The sequence below is a fragment of the Geotrypetes seraphini genome, chromosome 4, assembly GCF_902459505.1.
Source record: "Geotrypetes seraphini chromosome 4, aGeoSer1.1, whole genome shotgun sequence".
Taxonomy (NCBI): domain Eukaryota; kingdom Metazoa; phylum Chordata; class Amphibia; order Gymnophiona; family Dermophiidae; genus Geotrypetes; species Geotrypetes seraphini.
The window spans coordinates 185,483,287-185,506,714 of NC_047087.1; the positions used below are offsets into that span (position 1 = coordinate 185,483,287).

The 23,428-nt window shown below is 43.5% G+C and overlaps 1 protein-coding gene across 2 annotated transcripts in view; it reads left to right on the forward strand.

Moving 5' to 3' along the window:
- The window catches only part of SGPL1 (sphingosine-1-phosphate lyase 1), a 205,499-nt gene that overhangs the window by 146,325 nt on the left and 35,746 nt on the right, over positions 1 to 23,428 (forward strand). For both annotated transcript variants that reach the window (XM_033940957.1, XM_033940958.1), the window contains exons 9-12: positions 944 to 1,042; positions 3,575 to 3,721; positions 13,151 to 13,389; positions 18,455 to 18,601. In XM_033940957.1, the coding sequence (XP_033796848.1) occupies positions 944 to 1,042; positions 3,575 to 3,721; positions 13,151 to 13,389; positions 18,455 to 18,601 (632 nt within the window). The remainder of the gene's footprint in view (positions 1 to 943; positions 1,043 to 3,574; positions 3,722 to 13,150; positions 13,390 to 18,454; positions 18,602 to 23,428) is intronic.

The following is a 23,428-nucleotide window of genomic DNA, read 5'->3' on the forward strand; positions in this document are numbered from 1 at the left end:
CAGGCAATGAGGGAGATTTGAAGAGGGACGAGATGGGGGTGGTTTTAAAAAGGGACACAGGTTAAAAAAAGGTACTAGAGGTGTTTTCAAAAGGCCCAACCGGGGGGGGGGGTCTTAAAAATTTATATCTTCGCTACGGGACGGGACAGGGGTTAAAAAAGGTTGTTTTTAATTTTTGTTTCATTGTTCTGCATACTGGAGGTTGCTCCCTGCTTTAGGAGGGGGTGGGGGTTCATGCTGTGGTATTCTTGATTATTGTTCCAGTTTTCTTTGGGACTTGTTTCTGTTTTGGGCTATGCCCTGTTTGTAATTTATTTTGCAAACCAATAAAAAATGTACCATAAAAAAGAGAGGGGGGATTAAAAAAGGTACTGGGGGGCAGGTTACAGGACAGGGCAGTACAGTGGGACAGGGTACAGAGCCTGACAAGGAGTGTAGGGTTGGGTGCAGAGCCTGGCAGGGAGAATTTGTGTGGGGGGGGTTTTCTTGTTTTCCTCTAAATTTAGGGTGCATCTTATGGTCAGGTGCAGCTTATGGAGCGAAAAATATGGTAGGTAACTGATGGTGCAGATCATTTAGATGGTATAAAAGGAAGATCTAACAACTGAGAAGATTTGGGGCCCAAAAGATGGGAGGTATTTAAAAGGACATCCAGAGTGAAAACTTACTCATAGTAGGGTGATGAACACTCTGAATGCAAAGAACTGAAGGAAGCTATGGGTCTGTTACTGTGCAAAACTACTGCACAAGTGCAATGAGAAGATTTTGCCTTTTTCTGGAAAGCGCTAGAAGTTTGACCTAGACTTTGGTCATATAATATTATAATCCACTTGTCTAGCTTGTGAACTTTTCTTTAGATAACATCTGTTATGGGTTAGCACCAGTACCATATTCCCAAGCAATGCTTTGGTTTCACTTTATTTTTCTTTATGCTATTTTTTAGGCAATGGCAAAAGCCATTTCCCAAAATACAGCAATGCTGGTCTGCTCGGCTCCTAATTTTCCTCATGGAATTATCGACCCTATAGAGGATGTCGCAAAGGTATTTACTTTGGAAATGTGTTACTTTAAAATGACCTAAGAAAAGTAGAGGGACATTGTCTTTTCTAGACAGAAGAATTTATATAGGCAATAGATAGGACAAGCTGGGTTTTCTAGGGGAGGGGAGGGTGGTTGGGCGGGGGGTGGAAAAAACCAAAATGAAATTTCTGCACATCACAGCTATCCCTATTCCAAACACTCAAGAAGTTTGCATAAGGGGGTATCATGCATATTAACTGTGGATATCCTAAAAATAAAAACCAACAAGCATGGGATCACCGTAGCATGACTTAAGCATGGGAAAGTTTCCTGTACAGCTTCATGTGTGTGCACATGCACATTTGGAAATGCTATTTTTGTTTTGTTCTGCAGCATTTAAAGTACGGGTAGTTCCCGGATTAAGAACGAGTTACGTTTTTAAAGCTGTTCTTAAGTTGGATTTATATGTAACTCAGAACTTATAGATTTTAAGATTCTTGCTGCTTGCTGGTCTGTTCCCAACTGACGAAAGGGCCAACTGTCCCTACCAGAATTCCGTCTAAAGTACAGTATGCACAACCACACACTGTTCTTAATGTGGTCATGCATCATTCCTGAATCTGCTATAGGAGAAGTGTAGGAATCTATGCCACTGGAAATACTGCCCAGTGAAATGAAATTAAGCCACAACTGCGTTCTTAAGTACGAGTCGTTCTTAAGTCGGGCGTCTGTAACTTGGGGACTGCCTGTACTTTCATTAAGTGTTGAGTATTAGAATGGGATTTATATCTGATTTACATAAGATTCTAATGTGGGAGGTGGCCTTTTAATTTTTCTTTTCTGCTTTGCCTCTTTCTTTCTTCATTCTTCCCTTTAGTTCATTCTGTAGTTTGTATAAATGTGGGGTTTTTTTTAACCTTTTGACTGTCTTCCTGAGAAACTGAATACAAACAAGAAAAGGTGAGAGATATTCCCAGGTGCCTAAAACTTTGCATCTTCCCCTGGCTTAGGCCCCAAAGAACCTCTGTGGGTAGTACTGAGTCTTAAATGAGCTGTCACTCTAGCCTGGCCTGAGGTTGCTCTTTGCCTTCACAGGATAGAAGTTGGAAGAGAAGGGAGGAACCAGAATGAAAACAAAATAAGCAAAACACTAAAAATAGAAAATAGAGGGAAAAAATCCAGCAAAATAAAAGATAAGACAAAAAAGTAAAAATTTAAAAAATCTATAATCTAGACAAAACAATGGCAAAATAAACTATTTAAAAATCTAACCCGAAAAGACAAAAACAACAACAACCCTGAGCAGATATTTTACTGGGAGGTAACTTATTTAGGCTGGTAATCAAGTTTCAAAATATACTTCTATCCCTGCATAAAAGTACAGAGAAATTGAAAATGTACTAAGAATGTGTTAGTTATAGGTATACAACCAAACAAGATGTTCTAAAACAGTTACTTATTAATACAAATAATTGAATGCCATAAAAGTCTAGGGTTTAGTATCCATCATACCTGACGAGTCTTTCTATGAAAGCCACAAGTCTATGAATAAAGACCTATCTTTGTAGGGACTGCTCAGAAGACCTGTCTTACAAAGATAAGTCCTTATTCATAGACTCGTGACTTTCATAGAAAGATTTGTCAGATATGATGGATACTAAACCCTAGACTTTTATGACATTTGATTATTTGTATTACTAAAGTAACCGTTTGGTTGTTTTAGGACATCTCGTTTGCCTCTTCTTGGTTGGTTGTATTGTTATATTTTTGAGGCAGATTGCTTCTTTCTCCTTTTTTTTTTTTAGTTATAGGTATTGTAGGGTCATGAAATGGTTAACTGTTAACCATTTCATGACCCTACAATACCTATAACTAAAATATTGCTATTGTTTAAAATATTGCTCTGGCCTACATAGCTGAAAACAGTGAACAATCTACTGACCTCATCTGCCTAAAATGTATGTCCCTACCTTACCACATTGTAAGCTAAATAGATAAAGAGTTTGAGCCATGATGTACCCTACCCTCCTGTACATGTAACATTTAGAACTGTAAGATTTAGATAAGCAGAGAAATGAGCTAGTTTCCTATAGGACTATAAGTTGTAGCCCTGAACCTATCATAAGTGCTGGCTTAGGACCAGTAATAATTGTAGAAAAGTTATAGAAGTAACAAATGAGAAGTTGTAGTTTTTGCATGTATTAGTTTGCATATGTTTAGTGAAAAGGGCATAAAAGTCCGTGCATTTCCTGATTCTAACACTCTAGTAAGCAGGCTGTTCACTGTACTAGAGTCCGGCATGCTGTAATAAACCTCTTGTACTTTCTTCACACCTCTGACTTTGTGTGTCCAAGTGACCTTTCAGTATGACATACGAGAGTTATAGTTGAAAAAAAATTTCTTCAGGCTTTATGAGTATGCAGTTGCTAGGAGTGGCCAGCAGAAGGTTGTTTTTGTAGGTATGCATGAAGAAACAACTGGGTGGTTTGGGTTTTGTATTTTTCTTAATACTTGTAAGAGTGTCATTTAATTGGAACCTGTCTCTTGATTTCAGTTAGCAGTAAAATATAAGATCCCTTTTCATGTGGATGCTTGCCTAGGTGGTTTCCTCATTGTCTTTATGAAGAAGGCTGGCTTCCCTCTTCAACCATTTGACTTTGGAGTTAAAGGTGTGACAAGTATTTCTGCAGATACACACAAGGTGAGACAGCAAAGTAATCTAGTCTAAGGAAAATATGTAACTTCAGAAAAATTTATATTTAGTTTGGGGATTGCAGAAAATATATTATCCCAGGACAAGCAGGCAGCCTATTCTCAACCTGTGGGTGATGTCATCATGGAGCCCCGATGCAGACAGCCTCGCAAGCAGACTTACTCGAAGAACTTGAAAAAGTTTGCGACTGCCGTACCGCTCATGCGCAAGTGCCTTCCCACCCAGTGCAGGGCGTGTCTCTCCTCAGTTCTCAGTTTTCGTGGAGCCAAGAAGATGTGTTTCGACGCTCTGCGCTAGACTCAGTTCTACTTCATGCCTTCTCTCACCGCGGCTCATATTTTATTTTTTTCAGGGTCGCTGTGTTTCTGTGCGTTTTATTTAAAAAAACAAATTTTTTTTGTGTGTGCCAATGTTGGGCCTACCGCGATCTCAGCCTGCGGGCTCGATTGTGTAGCAGCCTTTTCTAGTCTAGGGCTCCGTCCTGCCTTTTCTCCGGATGTCGAGTTTTGGTACAGCAACTTGGGCGGTGTGACTAGGCCTTTCCATAAGGCCCTTATCCCGACTTTAATCCTGGTTTTGACTAGTCAGGTCTCCTGCGGGGATTCCGTCCTGTACCTCATCCTCGAGTTTACTTCACTTTTTCTTGATTGGAAAGTCCTTGTCCAACTGCTATGCCTTTTTCTGAGGAGCTATTTTCTTTTTTGTCTCCCTCAGATCTCATAGCTCAGCAGCCTCCTCCGACCATGCCACTATTAGAGCACGTGGCTTCAATGCTGCCTGTCTTCAACTTGAGGCTTCATCCTTCCTTGTCTTCGGAGTCTACCTCCGCACGATATGTACCAGTTTCCCTGGTCGCAAAGCCAATTTTGCAGCATATACTTCAGTCCATTCTGCATCAGGAGTTCGGCAACATGCTTACCCACTTTATTCCTGCCTCGACTCTGCTTCCTGCCGTCCAGCCTGGGCACTCAGCAGCATCACATGTAGAGTCTCTAGACTCCCTCGTGCTGAAGTTCCACACACTATACAAGGAGTCGAGTCCTTGAGAGTGCCTCGAGATCACTCTACACACTCTATACAAGGAGTCGAGTCCTTGAGAGTGCCTCGAGATCACTCTACACACTATATACAAGGAGTCGAGTCCTTGAGAGTGCCTCGAGATCACTCTACACACTCTATACAAGGAGTCGAGTCCTTGAGAGTGCCTCGAGATCACTCTACACAAGGAGTCGAGTCCTTGAGAGTGCCTCGAGATCACTCTATACAAGGAGTCGAGTCCTTGAGAGTGCCTCGAGATCACTCTACACAAGGAGTCGAGTCCTTGAGAGTGCCTCGAGATCACTCTATACAAGGAGTCGAGTCCTTAAGAGTGCCTCAAGATCACTCTATACAAGGAGTCGAGTCCTTCAGAGTGCCTTGATCTCTACACTCTATGCACGGACCTTAGTCCTGCAGAGTGATTCAAGACACCTCATCACAAGGTCCTGAATCCTTTTTGGTGTCTCGTCCTCGACTTCCAATTGTTAGCCCTTCTTCCTCACATAAGGCGTTGCCCTTTTCGAGGCATATGGCGAGGTCTCCTTGACATTCATCTTCCAGGTTTGACCTCCCTCGATCATGAGACCATGATTTGAGGTATCGCTCTCCGCATTCTCTGTTGAGGTACACATTGAGCCCCAGGTCCTCCTCTCGAGACAGGTCTCGATTCTGCAGGCATGGAGGCTCTTCAAGGCTTCCACCTTCTTTGTTGAGGCTATCTATTGTGCCTGCGAGGCATTCTGTACATTCTTTTCCTGATTCAGATCTCAGGTTATCAATGCTCCAAGGAGGCTTCTTCCTCGCTCTCAGCGAGGCACAACGGCTCAGTCACAAGCTCCTCCTTCTTCAGACCGGGCTCCTATTCTTCAGGATCCGGACATCTTGTTGCAGTCTGATTCCAAACATTCCAAAATGTATTTGGACGACTCTTGTATGTCTCCTTCTCTCAAGGAGGCTTTCATATTGTTCATTTCTGGTCTTCTTCCTCACACATTCCACGGGCATTTTGAGTCACCATATTCCATTCCTGCTGGGCAGGCGCATTCGGAATCTCAATCCAGGATGGTCCACTGTAAGGCCTTTGGGAAATCTTTTTCTGTGGCCTCTTCTTTAATCAGATCCAGTCCAGTTGATGTTTTTGCCACAGTCCCTCCTGGCAGTGAGAACAAGCCCTTGGACAAGTGTGACCATCATCTCCATCACAAGTTACTAATTTCACGCTGCAATTTGCCCACTTTTCTTTGCACTTTTTATCCTAAGTTGCATATTATGCCTTGCCTCTCTTCTCTGGAATCATTGCCTTCTCAGTGGCAATGTGGTGTCTTGCCGGGCTCCACTTTTTAGTCATGAACCAGCTGCTACCAAAGCATCTGGTCTCTCTTCATTGCCACAGTGATGAATTCTTCATTGTTTTCTCACAGCAACTACCACTGCTTATTTGAGCATGAGCAATTGTTCTTTCTACATTGTCTAAGCCTTCTATGGCCTTCAGACCTACCAGACATTTTTGTTTTTCCTCAGAAGGTGCCTCTTACTCACCTCTTAGTCTTTCCTCTCCCATGGGGGAGTCGTTTTCATTTTTTTTCTGACCATTGGGAGTTCTTTCCATCAGATCTCTGGGTCATCTCTCTGCTCATTGCAGATTATTCTCTCCATTTCAATCAGGGCCACCAGTCCTTTTTTCAGGAGAATATCCTTCCAATCTGTCGCATTGCCACCGTCCATCAAGCATGTTCCTTTATAATGTTAGAGCATAGCAATTTTTTCCCATCCTTCCGTATTCCGAAGGAGTCGTTGAATCTACAACCTATTTTGGATCCAATTCTTTTTTCAGACCACTACTTTCGAATGCTGTCTCGGGCATTCTATTTCCTTCTGACTCAGCTTGCTTCATTCTGTTTTCTGGATCTCACGAGGCTTACATTTCCCCAGCCTCTCGCAGTTCCTCAGATTTGGGTGGGATTAGAGTACTCCCTTCGGCCTGGCTTCATCTCTAGAGTGTTCACCAGGTACCTAGTTGTAGTGGCTGCAGCTCTGTGGAGCTATAGTTTTCAGGTGTTCCTTACCTGGATGACTGGCTCATCACAGTGTCATCTCTCAGGAGGTTTTTTTGTAGAGATCTAATGGACTTCTTCGTACCTACAATGCTGTGGTTCACAGCTCATTTTCCGAAGTCCCAGTTCCACCCCTCTCGGACTCTGCAGTTCATCGGAGCTGTCCTTGGCACTGTGCCACTCAGAGCCTTCCCTCCTCATCAACGTCAGGGGGCTCTTCTTCAACTCTGCTGCAGTGTGTCTTTCCTCACTTCGGTTTCAGCCAGTCACATGATGGTTCTTCCAGGTCACATGGCTTCTGCTGTTCCTTGACTCTTTTTGCCAGATTTCGCCTCAGAATTGCTCAGTGAGCCTTGGTGTCTCAGTGGGCTCAGGCTTTTGACTCCCTCTCAATGCATTACAGTGACTTCTCTGTTGAATCAGTCTCTTCGCTCGTGGATACTTTCTCCCACTTTCTCTAGAGGCTTGCTGTTTCAACTGACCCCTCATTGGCTAGTCTTCATTACAGACTTTTCAAACTCTTCTTGGGGGACTCGTCTTGATGGTCTTCGTCCTCAAGGTCTTTGGTCCACACGGATCGTCCGTGTTACATCAATCACTTGACACTCAGAGCGCTCTTCAATGTTCTCCCTCTTTGCCAAGCAATTCTTCAGATTTGGAATTGGGCAGACCTTCATGACATCTTCCTGACAGCTGTCTACAATCAAGCAGTGTGAAATTGTCTAGTGGCTCCTTTACTCGCCTCTTCTTCATATTTTTTCTCAGTGGGAGACTCTTTTGATGGATCTCTTTGCGTCTCCCCACTATACTGCCTCAGTTCTGCTCCGAGATATACTCTCCTCACCAACTGTAGGCAGATACTTTCTTGCGGGAATGGACGCTTCAGTTCCTCTATGAGTTTCCTCCATTCCTTCTTATGACATTCAACCAGGAACGTGCCACCCTCATTCTAATAGCTCCTCGATGGCCCAGGTACCTTTGGTTCTCCCTTCTCCTTCAACTCAGTAGCAGGGAGCCTTTTCTTCTACCTGTTTTTTCCTCTCTGTTTTCACAGAGTCAAGGGCCTCTCCTTCACTACTTGCAGTCTATGCACTTGAATATCCTACTGTCAGAAATGCACTTGCTTTCTGTTTGATCTACCTCTCATCACAAGGAGCTTCAGTCTACCTCCTTGTGTTCACTTTTAGATTATCTCTTCCACTTCTCTGCCTCAGGTCTCAACTCTTTCATTCGAGTCCATCTCAGTGCAATTGTTGCCTATTGAAGGGAAACCCCTTTTGCCTCATCCTGTGGTTTCCAGATTTATGAAAGTACTTTTCAATGTCAAACCTCCTCCAGTGGTTTGGGATCTCAATGTTGTTCTTGCTCAATTGATGAAGCCTCCTTTTGAACCAATAAATTTGGCTCATCTTCAGTATCTCACTTGGAAAGTTGTTTTTCTCACTGCTCTTATGTCTACTCGCAGGGTCAGTGAGCTCCAAGCTTTAGTAGTGGACCCACCTTTCACAGTATTCCATCATGACAAGGTGCTCCTCCATACTCATCCTAAATTCTTACCTAAAGTGGTTTCAGAATTTCATCTCAATCAATCCATTGTACTTCCAGTGTTTTTTCCAAAGCCTCATTCTTATCCTGGAGAAACAGCTCTTCATACTCTGAACTATAAGTGTGCTTTGGCTTTCTACTTGCAAAGAACTAAGCCACACAGATCTGCTCCTCAACTTTTTGTCTTCTTCAATCCAAACAAGTTGGGACATCCAATTTTCAAGCGCACCATCTCCAAATGGTTAGCGGCTTGCATCTCTTTCTGCTATGCTCAGGCTGGACTGCATCTACAGAGTCGAATCACAGCCCATAAAGTCAGAGCCATGGCAGCTTCAGTAGCTTTCCTTAGATCTACTCCTATTGATGAAATCTGTAAAGCTGCACTTGGTCCTCGGTTCATACCTTCACCTCTCATTATTGTCTGGATGCTTTTTCCAGACGGGATGGCCATTTCGGCCAGGCAGTGTTACAAAATTTATTTTCCTGAATTGCCAACACTCTCACCATCCCATTCTGGTTAGTTTGGAAGTCACCCACATGTGAGAATAAGCTGCCTGCTTGTCCTTGGATAAAGCACAGTTACTTACCGTAACATGTGTTATCCAGGGACAGCAGGCAGCTATTCTTACAACCCACCCACTTCCCCTGGTTGGCTTCTCTGCTAGCTATCTGAAATGAGGAGACGCACGCCCTTGCGTGGGCGGGAAGGCACTCGCACATTCACGGTGCAGCAGTCGCAAACTTTTTAAAAGTTCTTCAAGCAAGTCTGTTTGTGAAGCTGTCTGCATCCGGGCTCCGTGGATGACGTCACCCATGTGTGAGAATAACTGCCTGCTGTCTATGGATAATACCTGTTACGGTAAGTAACTGTGCTTTAGCGTCCCTCCAGACCGGCACAGAACAGATGGGTTTACATTCCTCTGCCAGCAGGTAGAGACTTAAATGCTATGTATGATCTCTTGCGGACATCTGCCAAGTCGATGGCCCTCAGAGTAGCTACTCGCTGCACCCTGTGGCTTTGGGATTGGTCAGCAGATGCGGCTTCTTAAGGCTAAGCTCAGTAAATTTCCTTTTTGGGGTTCTTTCCTCTTTGGAGAGGAGTTGGATAAGTTTGTTCAGACCTTGAGTGACTCTGAGGTGCCTCGGTTTCCAGAGGACTGACCTCGCCAGGCATTGCGGGGTGGCATCACTTGTGGGCATGTGCATGATTTTCGTTTGTATCACCCTGGTCGGGGCTCAGCTTCTTTTCCTTCCAGAGGATGCTTCTTTCAGCACATAAGGTCCTTTTGGGGAGCCCGCCTGGGGGGAAGGGGTTGGGGACTCCGCTGGTGGTGCCTCCTCCACCCATCAGGCCCAATGACTCGCTGCGAGTCCTTCCTTGGTTCCGGTGGGAGCCCGGTTGCAGGAGTTTTACTGGGGATGGGCCAAGCTCACAACGGATCAGTGGGTCCTAGAAGTGATTCAGGACGGCTATGCTCTTGAGTTTTTCCAACCTTTACCAGATCGTTTCCTCTCTTCTCCTTGTCAGGTAACTTGGAAGAAGCAGGCAATTTCTAAGGTTGCTAGACCTCAAATTGGTGGTCCCAGTGCCTCTTCAGGAGATTTGCACCAGCAGGTACTCCATTTACTTTGTGGTACCCAAGAAAGAGGGGTCTTTGCCTCCCTGAAAGTAGTCATGTAGGCTCAGGCCCTCTTCAGGATGCGCTTCTTCTGTGGTGGTTGCCACAGATTCATGATCTGGACTCTCCCGTCTGTCTTTGGGGGTTAGTTCATTACAGCCAGTGCTTGTGGCTACAGTCTTCCAATCTGGTTCAAGAGGTGAGTCTAGATCAGCCCCAGTGGACAGTACTTCTTACAGACGCCAGTCTCCTCAGTTGGGGAGCTCAATGTCTTGGACACTCGGCTCAGGGCAGTTAGTTGCTGGTGGAGGTTTCCTGGTTGATCAATATTCTGGAGACCAGAGCCATTCAGTTGGTGTTATTGGCCTTCCACCATTGCTGGAGGGCAAGTCTGTTTGGGTTCTCTTAGACAATGCCATGGCGGTGGCTTATGTCAATCATCTGGCGGACTTCCTCAGTCGTCATGTACTGGATCCCGGCAAGTGGTGTCTCTGGCTAGAAACTTTTGAGTTGATTGTTCAGTCCTGGGGCAGGCTGGTCATGGACCTCATGGCCACGAGTGTCAACGCCAAAGTGCTGAGGTTCTTCAGTCGGCACAAGGATTGCCAGGTTGAGGGGCTGGATACTCTGGTGTAGCTGACGGTCGGCCTGTTGTATGTCTTTCCTCTGTGGTCTCTGGTGGACAGAGTGCTTCTTCGCATTGCCCAGCACACAGGCCGCATGATCCTGGTGGCTGTGGACTGGTCGAGGCGCCTGTGATATGCAGATCTGGTTCAACTTCTTGTGGCAGATCCTCTTCTGTTACCCCTCTCACCTGATCTTCTGACTTAGGATCCCATTCCCATGTTTGATCCGGGTCCCTTTTGTCTTATGGCTTGGCTCTTAAAAGGAAATGCCTAAGCAAGAAAGGATGTTCAGATAAAGGTGATCTCCACCCTCTTGGATTCTCGGAAACTTTCCATCTCTTGGGCTTATGTGCACATTTGGTGTCTTTGAGGAGTGGTGTTCTGCTCATGATGTGGTTCCCCTTCGCGCATCTTTGCCTCACATCTTGGAGTTTTTGCAGGATGGCCTGGAGCAGGACTTTGCCTGGTCCTCGTTCAGGGCTCAGATTGCGGCTTTGTTGACTTTTTGTGGTCTGTTGCAGGGTTGGCGTTTAGTTTCTTCTCCTGATGTGATTTGATTCTTGAGAGCGGCAAAATTGCTCCAACCTCCAGTTCACTCTTCAGTTCCTTCCTGTGATCTCAATCTGGTTATTTCCATGCACGTTCATCCTCGTTTAGAGCCACTCGGCCCCTGCAAGTTAAAGGACCTTACTCTTAAGGTGGTATTCCTAGTGGCCATTACTTCTGCAAGATGCATTTCTGAACTGCAGGCCTTTTCGTGTAGGCCTCCCTTCTTGGAGTTCTTTAGGGAGCGAGTCGTGCAGCGATCGGTTCCCTGCTTTCTTCCGAAGGTGGTTTCACCTTTTCATATCAACCAGTCCGTGGTCTTTCCGGTCATGGCTAGTTGGGAGGGCTCTTTGGCGCAGAGACAGTTGCACAAACTGGATGTCCGTGGGGTCTTTTGTACTTATGTTCAGTGTACCCATGAGTTCTGTTAGTCAGATTGTCTTTTTGTTCTGTTAGCAGGTCCTCATAAAGGGGGTCAGTACTTCCCAGGCTACGATTGCGTGCTGGATCAAGGAGGCTATCACTTCGGTGTATCTTCTTCAGGAGAAACCTGTTCCAGATTTTCTCAAAGCTCATTCTACTCAGGGTCAGGCGGCCTCTTGGGCTAAGAGTTCTCTTGGGCCTCTGGTGGATATCTGAAAAGTTGCAGTTTGGTCTTCACTCCATCCCTTTGTTTGCCACTACCGTATGTACATTCAGGCATGTCGGGACACGATGTTCCATAATAGGGTTCTTGTGGCGGCCCTTCGGGGGTTACCCATGATGGGTACTGCTTTGGTAACATCCCATCCATTCTGTGCCAGTCTGGAGGGACGCTAAAGAAGGAGAAATTAGGTTCTTACCTGCTAATTTTCTTTCATTTACTCCCTCCAGACTGTCAATTTTATTTGGTGTTTTTCACGAAGAGTACGTGGTGTTCTGCAATATATTTTGTCTTGGTTGTTGGGGAGTGTAATAAGAGCAGCAGCATTTGGTTCGACTGGTTTAGCTCGCGTACTGTGGAGACGTTTTGAAGGTTCTTGTTCTGATCAATATCCAACAGTGTTTTGCAGATCCGATCCGGACATTTAATTTGGCTTCTCCATGTGAGAATGGAGTTGGTTTGTTTCTTGTTTACAGTTCTTAAGTTCTTTGTTCTGCTTGGCTATTTGTCAGACTGATTGTAGATGGGACTGCACAGCCCACTTGTACTAATGCCAAAAGTCAATGTGTCTCGGTCTCCACCTGCTGGCAGAGGAAAGTAAACCCATCCATTCTGTGCTGATCTGGAGGGACTAAAAGAAAGAAAATTAGCAGATAAGAACCTAATTTCTCCTTGTACTATTTGGCCAAATATGAATAATGAAAAATATTCAGCTGAATACAAATAATGAGCATTGAGCTTTAACATAACCAATAACGAAAGAAGCAACGTGAAATTAGAGATCACATGTTTAGTTTAGTAGGATTTAACACAGTAGAGTCCCGGATTATTTGTATTCGAATTTAAATCAATATTTGGCCAAATGCGAATAATGTATTCAGTGCACTATTTGAGGCTGAATCAAATAGAATACGAATATTCTCTACATCCCTAATAAAGATCCAGTATATAAATTACAAATTCATGAATTTGAGGATCCAGTGAAAGCCAAATAGCTAAGTATGGTGTACCAAAGCCTTTAGAGTCCAAGGATATCTGATGTGAAATAAGGCATTTGGATTCTTTTAAATTGCATTTAATATATAGATGTGGCCCTACCATGCCATGTCCAAGGAAATACTGAGTTCTTAGTGGATGGTTTAGCTTCTATGTACCATGTCATGATCTCAGGTCTTCAATCTAAGCATTAGTCATCGCTGTTTGGTCATATTTTGTACATTTTGGTGAATTAAATTTATTGTATCAATAATTTTAAAAAAAAATCGACTTTCTTTGGCACCTGTTGTTTTAGTAGCTAAATTGTAATTATTGTTCAGGATCTCTGATTTTCTTTTTCTTTCTTGCAGTATGGCTATGCTCCAAAAGGCTCATCTGTGATAATGTACAAAAATGAGAAATACAGGCATTACCAGTTCTTTGTTGCTCCTGACTGGCAGGGAGGGATATATGCTTCCCCTACAATTGCAGGCTCACGAGCCGGTGGTATCATTGCAGCATGCTGGGCAACAATGATGCACATAGGGGAAGATGGCTATGTGAAGGCTACAAAGAAGATTATTGAAACAGCACGCTTCATTGATTCAGAGTATGTGTAAAGATCTTTTTCTTTTTCTCTTAATCAAGGATGATATTACATTCCCAAACACTTGGGAAAACTTTTTAATTTATATGTTCAGACCTGCTTAACATGGAGAATCACAGACCTGTAAACAAATTTTGAAAAGGAAACACTTATGATTCTTATGATATGGCATTCTGGATATCAGCCCAAATATAGCGATGTGCAGACTCTCATGGCTGCATGTCTCTTACTTGGACCCAACTGACAAACAGAGACTGGCAGATGTCACTTGCCGTGAAGATAACCTTTTTGGAGAGAAGGTGGAGGAGGTCATAGACCTTATCAAAAAGCATACTGATGCCATTGACACTCTCCCAGTGAATGCCTTCTGCATCCTCCTCATCCAGTAGGTTTCAGGGCAAGTCAAAGTGGGCATCCTACTACTCATATAGGCATAGGTGTGCTCCTTCTTCTTGCCCCTCTCAGCCAGTTCAGCCCCAGTACACTCATTCTCATCAACAGTGTGCTCAGAAGTCCCAGTTACCTCCCAAATCAAAACAAGGGACAAATTTTTGACTGGCTGCAGTCACAGTAACAGTTCTGGATGACCTACTATTGGGGGGGGAGGCTGAGTTTTTTCAAAGAAAGGTGGCCCCTTATAACATCCAACCAGTGGGTTTTACAAATAGTCTGCTGAAGTTACATATAATTGGCGAGAATAACCTCCAGATTGCCCCCTCCAAGAACCACAATGTACAACCCTGGAAACAACAAAGAAATACTTCTAAAAGAACCCTCCACCCTTTTTAGGCCATTGTGATCAAACCCATTCCACTAGGGGAAGAAGGGCTGAGATTTTATTCCAAGTACTTCCTTATTCCAAAAAAAGACAGAGATGATGTGTCCCATCCTAGACCTAAGGACCCTGAACAAATAGCTGGTCAAAGAAATGTTCAGGATGGTTTCCCTTTTTCCCAGATTTTGGGTAGGAGCACATCCCTTCCAGTGCCACATGTTGCTTTGGCCTTTGCGTTAGCTGTCAAGGTCTTTACCAAATGTCTAGCGGTAGTCACAGCATCACTACACAAACTGACTGAATCCTCTGGGAGTCCATTTGTTTCCCTTACCTGAATGATTGGCTGGTGAAGAGCATGTCGAAGGATGGTGCTCAGGAGTCAGTGCAGAGAACAATTCAGTTTAGAGGGAAATACTTTTAAAACCAATAGGAGGCAATATTTTTTCACTCGGAGAATAGTTAAACTCTAGAACACATTGCCAGAGGTTGTGGTAAGAGCAGTTAACGTAGCTGGTTTTAAGAAATGTTTGGATAATTTCCTGGAGGAAAAGTCCATACTGTTGTTGAGACAGACATTTGGGGGGGGAGGGGGAAGCCACTGCTAACCCTGGATTGGTAGCATGGAATGTTGCTACTGTTTAGGTTTTTACCAGGTACTAGTAATGTAATGTAATTTATTTCTTATATACCGCTACATCCGTTAGGTTCTAAGCGGTTTGAAGAAAATATACATTAAGATTATAAATGAGAAGTAAGAAGGTACTTAAAAAATGATTGGCCACCATGAGGACAAGGTACTGGGCTAGATGGACCATTGGTCTGACCCAGTAAGACTATTCTTATGTTTTTATGCTTAGAGCTGCTAGGGTTTGTTTTAAAGTAACCCAAGTTTCATCTGACCCCAATCCAGCAATTGGAAATCATAGACACAATGCAAGGGTAAGCTTTTTTTTTTTTTACTGACATCCTGGGTATTCGATTTCGCATATGCCAGCAGGTCACGGCTCAACAGATGTTGAGGCATCCATAGTTCATGTCACTTCCTTGACACTTCTACACATGAGAAAGCCCAGTGGACCCTAGCTTCCTTCTTTGGTGGGCACTTCAATCCAGTTTGGCTGTGGGACTCTCATTCCAAATTCCTCAGCATCACAAGGTACTGACGATGGGTGCATCCAACATGGGCTGGGGAGCTGTAAAGCAGGGCTGCCCAAATCCGAGATCTACTGGCAGGCCAGGTTTTCAAGATATCCACAATGAATATGTATGAGAGAGATTTGCATACCAAGAAGGCAGTGCAGGCAAATCTTTCTCATGCATATTCATTGTGGATATGCTGAAAGCCTGGCCTGCCAGTAAATCTCGAGGACAGGACTTGGGCAGCCCTGCTCTAAAGTCTCTCAGAGATCAGTTAGTCAATGAAATTGTACAAATTTGAACAGACAACAAAGTTGCAATGTATTACACCAACAAGCAAGGGGGAATGGGGTTCTGCCCTCTGTATCAGGAGGCTGTAAGCATGTGGAACTGGGCTTTCTGAAATGGGATGAGTCTCAGAGCCACATATCTGGCAGGGAAGTATAACAGACCGAGCAGAGTAATGCAATAATATGGACATTACCTTAGAGATCTTCCCAGAGTAGGGCACTCCCTCGATGGATTTCTTTGTCACTCCGTTCAATCAGAGAGTCTCTCTGTACTGTTCCAGGCTCAAATCACTTGACAGACTAGCGCCAGATGCCTTTCTCCTACATTAGGAGACAGGCCTTCTGTATGCATATCTCCCTATACCTCTTATAGGTCATACTTCGCTGAAACTCCATCAGAGTAAGGAAACCATGATTCTCAGTGTCATATCTGGTTCCCTCTTCTTCTGGAACTTTCTTCTGAGGAACCATGGATAATGGACTACTGTCTGACACTCATCACTCAGGATGAGGGGTGTCTTCTACATCCCAACCTTCAGTCTCTCTGGCTCTCACAGCCTGGATGTTGGCTTCCAGGAAAGATTCCACTAAGAAGTGTTATTCTTTTAAATGGAGGAGGTTTGCCATCTTGTATGAGGGCAAGGCCCTAGATCTGTTTTCATGCCCTACACAGAACTTTTTTGATCTAGTCTCAGTACAATTAGGGCTTATCATTCTCATGTGGAAGGTAAGCCCATCCATGTCTGGACTGCCTCTAATTATTCAATTTCATGAGAGATTTGCTTTTGACAAAGCCCCCTATCAAACCTCTGACAGTGTCATGGACCTCAATATCATCCTCAACCAACTGATGAAAGCTTCTTTTGAGCCACTGGATTCCTTTGTACTAAAGTACTTGACCTAGAAGGTTGTGTTTTTGGTGGTAGTTACTTAAAGTTGTAGAGTCAATGAGCTTTAGGCTCTAGTGGTGGATCCATCTTACACTAAGTTCCATCACAAGAGAGTAGTTCTCTGCAGATACCCTCCTTCCTAGGTAGTGTTGGAGTTCCTTCTAAACCAGTCGATTGTCCTGCCAACATTTTTTCCCAAACCTCATGCCCATCCTAGTGAGAGCACTCTGCATACCTTGGACTGCAAGCAAGCCTTTTATACTGAATAGACTAGGCCCTGCAGACAGTCCACTTGGCTTTTTGTATCATTTGACCCCCCAACTAGATGGGATTGCCTTCAATAAATGCATAATTTCCAGTTGACTAGCAGATTGCATCTCTCTTACTTATACCCGGGCTGGGCTCACTGGAGGATCAACTCAAGGCTCATAATGTCAGAGCCATGACTACATCGGTAGCCCACCTCAGTCAGCCTCCATTGAAGAGATATGGAAAGCTGCGATGTGAGCTTCAGTCCACACATTCACATTTCATTATTGCCTTGAACAAGATACTGAGAAGGGAATTCAAGTTTATAAAAGATAGACTTCAGCCCCTTTTCTCTCTTTCTTTTTTTCCTCCTTCAGCCTCTTCACACCTACACGCCCACCCATTCAGGCATATCATTCATTCAGGCAGGACATACCCTTCCTGCTTTCTATTACACACACCCCCTCCAGCCATTTACAAAAGGGCAAACATATTTTCCTTATATAAGCAGCTTTGTAACCAAGTTATGCTCTATATTTTGTAATAATAAGCTTATTCTATATAATATACTTTTTCTGCACCACCTGGCTATTGTCTCATTATTTTACTTCCCACTGTCTGATACCCAGGACCCAAGACTACACATAAGATTACAGATACATGGTGGGACACCATCTCAAGATTTTTAAAGTAATACACACACTTTTTAAGCATCCACACTGGGGCTCCATGGATCTTGTCACCCAAACGTGAGATTATTGGCCTGCTGTCCTCAGAGAACACCTGTTTACAGTCACTACCTCCTGCTGATCACATAAATGCTTTTGAATACTGATTGAATAATTTTCACTAAGATATTTTTCTAGCGAAAAAGCTGCTAGTACACAAATACCAGGTCATTCTTCAGAAATGCACTCAGGGACCCACCCCTCAGTAGCCAGGTTCTTTGCAACCAGCCATAGAATCCATGAAAAGGCAGTACTGAGAACCATGGTTCATTTTTATCAAGTAATAGAGGTGCCAGTATTGAGTACCCCCTCCAAAAAAAGCCCTGGTTGTACATCATTTTTGTCTTGGTTTCCTAAGGGGAAATGGATTCTAATAAAATTATCTTGTCTCTCTGTCCCTGCCCTGACCTCATAACTATTGAACACTATCCCAATTTCATTCATATTGCTGCCACAGATTGTAGTGCGCCCAGTAACCGCTCAGTCCATGTGTTTCATGTGTCTCTCTATACTTGCAATTGCAGTTGTTTTTTTTAACTTTTGATTTCTAGGGGGAGTCCCAGGGAAGTCAGAGTACATTTTGATATGATCAAACTGTCCTCTTGATTAGTGCTTCATCGTATAACTTGACAGAGAGACAACATGATAGACATGTCAACTCTCTTAAGAAGAAAAAGAAATTGTTAGAGGCTAGTTCATATTGTGATGTCATTAAGGATTTTGAAAGCTGCATTGCCATTGGTTAATAGTCTTAACCATGTGCAACTATTTAGACCTAAAAAGGAATATTTGACACTGAAATATTCATGCATTTCTTTGTTTGCAGATTATAAATTAGTTGTACTATCTATAACAGAACAATATATATTAAAGAGTTGTTTTGATTATTGAATAGATTGCTGTAACAAATCCCAAGCAATCACAGAAGCTGACAACTTGAGAGAAAATTTACCTGCCTAAAGAGTTTGTGTTGACGTTTACTTTTTCTTTTTTTCCAAGGTTGCGGAAGACAAAAAATATCTTTGTGTTAGGCAAACCTCAGGTGTCGGTCGTTGCTATTGGGTCTGACTCATTTGATATTTTCCAACTTTCTAATTCATTGAGCACAAAGGGATGGAACCTAAACAACTTGCAGTTCCCATCTAGGTGAGCCTTATATTGATTGTGGACTTATTTCAGTGGTCCAAATTAGTGATGAAATAAGCTCCAGTGAAGGATAAATTGCTTACCTTTTCCTTGACCTATGACCAATGTTATGTTTTTCCAAGGCAGTAATTTAGAGGGGACTTGCTTAAGGAAAAAGTTTACTGAGAAATTATTATGACATTTGCTTTGGATAACTTGTTTACTGATAAATTTATCTTTATTAATTATTGACAAGCCGACCAAAATGGTTTACAATGAACATGCAAGTTATTTAAAAAACAAGAGAATATAAAACATACAAATTACCAATGAACATAAAATAATTCAGGGGTGTGTAGGTTATTGTTCCAAAGGTGTATTCCACCAGCACTAGAAAGTTGAAAAGGCCATAAAAAAGAAATACCGTATATACTCGAAAATAAACTGAGATTTTTGGGCCAAAAAAATGGGGGCCTCAGTATATATATTCGAGTCCACCAGAAAGCTGACACTTTTGTACTCCCTTTACAATGACTGGCACTGCTCTCCTGTATGCCCCCTGGCGACCAGAGCTGTTGTCCTGCAATCTCTCCCACCATGACTGACGCTACTTTTCTGTACGCCCCCTCTCCCCAAAATGACTGTCACTGCTGCCCTATCCTCCACTCTACTCTGCCACCATCGCAGCTTTCTCCTTACTAGTAGAGAATGACACGGAGACAAAATTCATCACCATTCCCGTCCCCGCGAATAACCGCGGGAAATAATCCCATGTCATTTTCTAGTGTCTATTTCAACCTCGGTCCTTCTACACCAGCATTCTTCAAAGCAAAGCTTGCAGGTCAGTGGTTGTGCCCAATTATACTCTGATTCTTTCCCCTCTCCTTAAAGAATGACATGAAGATGGTTTCCCGCAGTTATCTGCGGGGACGGGAACAGTGATGAATTTTGTCACCGTGTTATTCTCTACTTACTAGCTCTGGCACTTAATAAAGACCTCCAGTAGCTGTTCAGCTAAGCCCTCTCTCCACTGACATCAATGCTCTGTCCTGGGCCAATGCATCTGCGCATGCTCAAGACAGCTCCTGCCCTCCTCTGGGAATCTCAGAGAAGGTGGGAACCGGTGGGGTTGGAGACACCTCAAGGGGCTCCAATGCCTGTACGCCTCCTTTTACTGCCCTCAAGCCGCATTTGCTCCTCCACCAAGCAGCGTGTAGCGCTCCAAGCACGCCATCCGTAGCTGACCCAGAAACCTTCCCTCCGATGTCAGAGTTAATGTCAGAGAGAAGGCATCTGGGTCAGCCATGTGATAGTGTCCAAATATCTAAAGGTGAAAAAACCAGTTTGACAAGGCAGTGGCTTCTGCCAGAAGGATGCTGGGCTGTATAAAGAGAGGCGTAACCAGTAGAAGAAGAAGATATTGATGCCCCGTACAGGTCGTTGGTGAGGCCCCACTTGGAGTATTGTGTTCAGTTTTTGGAGACCATATCTGGCGAACGACATAAGAAGACTTGAAGCAGTCCAGAGGAGGGCGACAAAAATGATAGGAGGTTTGCGCCAAAAGACATATGAGAAGAGACTGGAAGCCTAGAATACCCTAGAGAAGTGGTCTCAAACTCGCGGCCTGCCAGCATACTATTTTGAGGCCCTCGATATATTTATCATAATCACAAAAGTAAAATAAAAAAGTTTCTTGATCATATGTCTCTTTAGCTATAAATTACAATTATTATTAAGACTTAGCCAAAAGGAAAGATTTATAAATTATAAAGAGTTTTACCTCATGCAAAATTGTCATTTCTTTAATAAGACATTAACAATTTTTTTTAATGTGGCCCTCCAAGTACCTACAAATCCAAAATGTGGCCCTGCATAGGGTTTGAGTTTGAGATCACTGGGGAGATATGATTCAGATGTTCAAATACTTGAAAAGTATTAACATAGAACAAAATATTTTCCAGAGAAAGGAAAATGGTAAAACCAGAGGACATAATTTGAGGTTGAGGGGGTTGCAGGCTCATTCTTCTTTACAGAGGTGGTGGTCAATGCCTGGAATGCGCTCCCGAGGGAGGTGGTGGAGAGGAAAACAGTGGCAGAGTTCAAAAAAGTGTGGGATGGATCTCTAAGAAAAACCAAGGCCAGTACTGGGCAGACTTGCATAGTCTGTGTCTGTATATGGCCATTAAGTTGATGTGCTGGGGTGGGCATCAACGGCTGTGATAGTTTAGATGGGCTGGAGTGAGCTTTGACGGAGACTTCAGTAGATGGAGCCTAAGCACAATATCGAGAAGAGCTTTGGGTTCTGGCCCAGAAATAGCTAAGAACTAAGAAAAAAGGAAAATTTTAATTAAATCAGTAATTTAAAGACAGGGCAAGGTTGAGCAGACTGGATGTACCATTCGGGTCTTTAACTGCTATAATTTACTATGTTACATGCTGGATCTGGTCTGGGGATTAGGGGGAAGCGAAATAGGTGCTGGGCCCATGTATGGTGGGGGACTGGAGCTGGAGGGGAGAGGTGCTAGATCTACACCTAGGCACTGAAGGGAGGGGATAGAAATGTTGGACCCATGGGAGCGGGGTTGGAGGTAAGGGAGAGAGGTGCAGGATCTGCAGAGAGGAGGAAAGAGAAGGGAAAGAATGAAGCTGAACCAAGAGGATGAAGTTAGAGGGAGTGAAATATTGAACATAGTGGAGGGGGAAGAAAGAGAAAAGGTGAGAAACACATTGTTGTAATAGAGTAAGAGGGGCTGGTCATAGGGAGATATACAAAAAGAGGGGTGATGGTGGGCACGGTTGGAAGCATGGTAACAGGGACACAAAGGGGGAATGCTGCATGGGAGTAGTATATGGATACGGGGGGGGTAATGCCAGACACAGAAAGGTATATGGACACAGAGGGAAGATGGCTTATCATGGGGGAGAATAAGAATGCAGAAGGAAGATGCTGGACTTAGGGGGACATAGGGATATAGAGGTGTGATACTGAACACAGGGGGAGGGATCATAGAATGGTGATGATGATGAAGACAGGGAGATGGGCACAGGGGAAATACTAGAAAGGGATGTATAGGAGACATAGAGAAGGGAGATGTTTGAACATGGGGAACAATACATATACAGAGATAGAAGATGGTTGGTGAGCATGAAGAAAGAAGAAATGTCAACATAACCTAGCATAAAATCAACTTATAGACCGCGTAACCATGAGGATCTATGTGGTTTGCAAAAGATTAATCTTTATTACATATAGAACTCTGAAGAGAAAATTACCCCAAAATCTAGAGACTAGAAAGTCTTCAAATGTCTTCTGAACTCCAAATATGGCATAGATAATAAGAATAGTTGCTTACAATCTTTATCCCAAAGAGCGGCCTGATAACAAAGTATGTTTGTGATATGTTTTAAACTTGCAACCTTCAATGACGGGTAAGTGAAAAAAGCACAGACTTTGCGAGAGTATTTTGGATTGGGGACTGTAAATACATCTAAAAGATATATTGACCTATTATGATTCTATAATAAATACAACCAAACTTAAAGATGATGCGGGCTTCTATGGGTAATCAATGCAATTTGCGATAGAAGAGAAATACGTGATCATATTTTTTTTTTCAAACCATAGATTAATCTCACCGCTGTGTTCTGTATTTTCTATTTTGTGATTTGAATATATCAGATTTGAAATCTGGATCCTGCCAGAGTGGGTGTTAGATATAACTGGGGACCACAAAACCCACTACCAGGCTGTGCTTTCTTCAGCTTGCAGCGGACTTAGGGCTCTCTCTGGCCAGGAGGCAGTTGCCCTAGTTGCACTCCCCTAATACAATTCCTGTCATGTGTAATTTTTGTTTTGCACAATGTAGGTGGAAATGGATCTTTCTACATTACATTAGGGATTTCTATTCCGCCATTACCTTGTGGTTCAAGGTGGCTTACAAAATATTTATAAGCGGAGGTTACAATGGGAGAACAATTGATTTACTAGAGTGGTGTGGCTTCTTGGGGTTTTGGTTTAATTTACTGTATGTTTATCATTTTTGGTCAACTATTATGGATTTGGCATTTGTGTTCTGTGTGTGTGACCAAGGAATTTTCTTAGCATAATTTTTCTATGTAGAATTCAGTAGTAAAATGGTTAGTACTTTTACAATCCCCCTTTATTCCAGGACCAGTGGGTTGTGTATTCATTGCCGCCAGGCACTGTAGGAAGCCTCAGATGATTGAAGTCTTAATTCCTCCCTCTGATAGCATGCCTCCTTGGATACCAGTATTGTCTTCCTACAAGCCAGCCTGTAGGAGATTATCTTTTCTGCTCATGTTTCCTTTGGTAGTTTTCAGTGTTTTCTTTCACAGTTTTGCCCTCATGCTGTGGAGGTTCCCTGCGGAGACATCCTTGCGGCGGGAGATCGCTGACTGTTGGAGAACATCTGCTTCTGGGAGGTTCCCTGCTCTGCAGTAAGCCCCCTGGCCAGCCTCAAATTCAGATCAGGGCTCCAGGATTAGAACATAAGAATTGCCGCTGCTGGGTCAGACCAGTGGTCCATCGTGCCCAGCAGTCCGCTCCCGCGATGGCCCCTAGGTCAAGGACCTGAGCCCTAACTGAGTCTAGTCTTACCTGCGTACGTTCTGGTCTAGCAAGAACTTGTCTAACTTTGTCTTGAATCCCTGGAGGGTGTTTTCCCCCATAACAGTGTTCCAATTTTCTACCACTCTCTGGGTGAAGAAGAACTTCCTTAATTTTGTACAGAATCTATCCCCTTTTAACTTTAGAGAGTGCCCTTGTTCTCTCTACCTTGGAGAGGGTGAACAACCTGTCTTTATCTACTAAGTCTATTCCCTTTCATT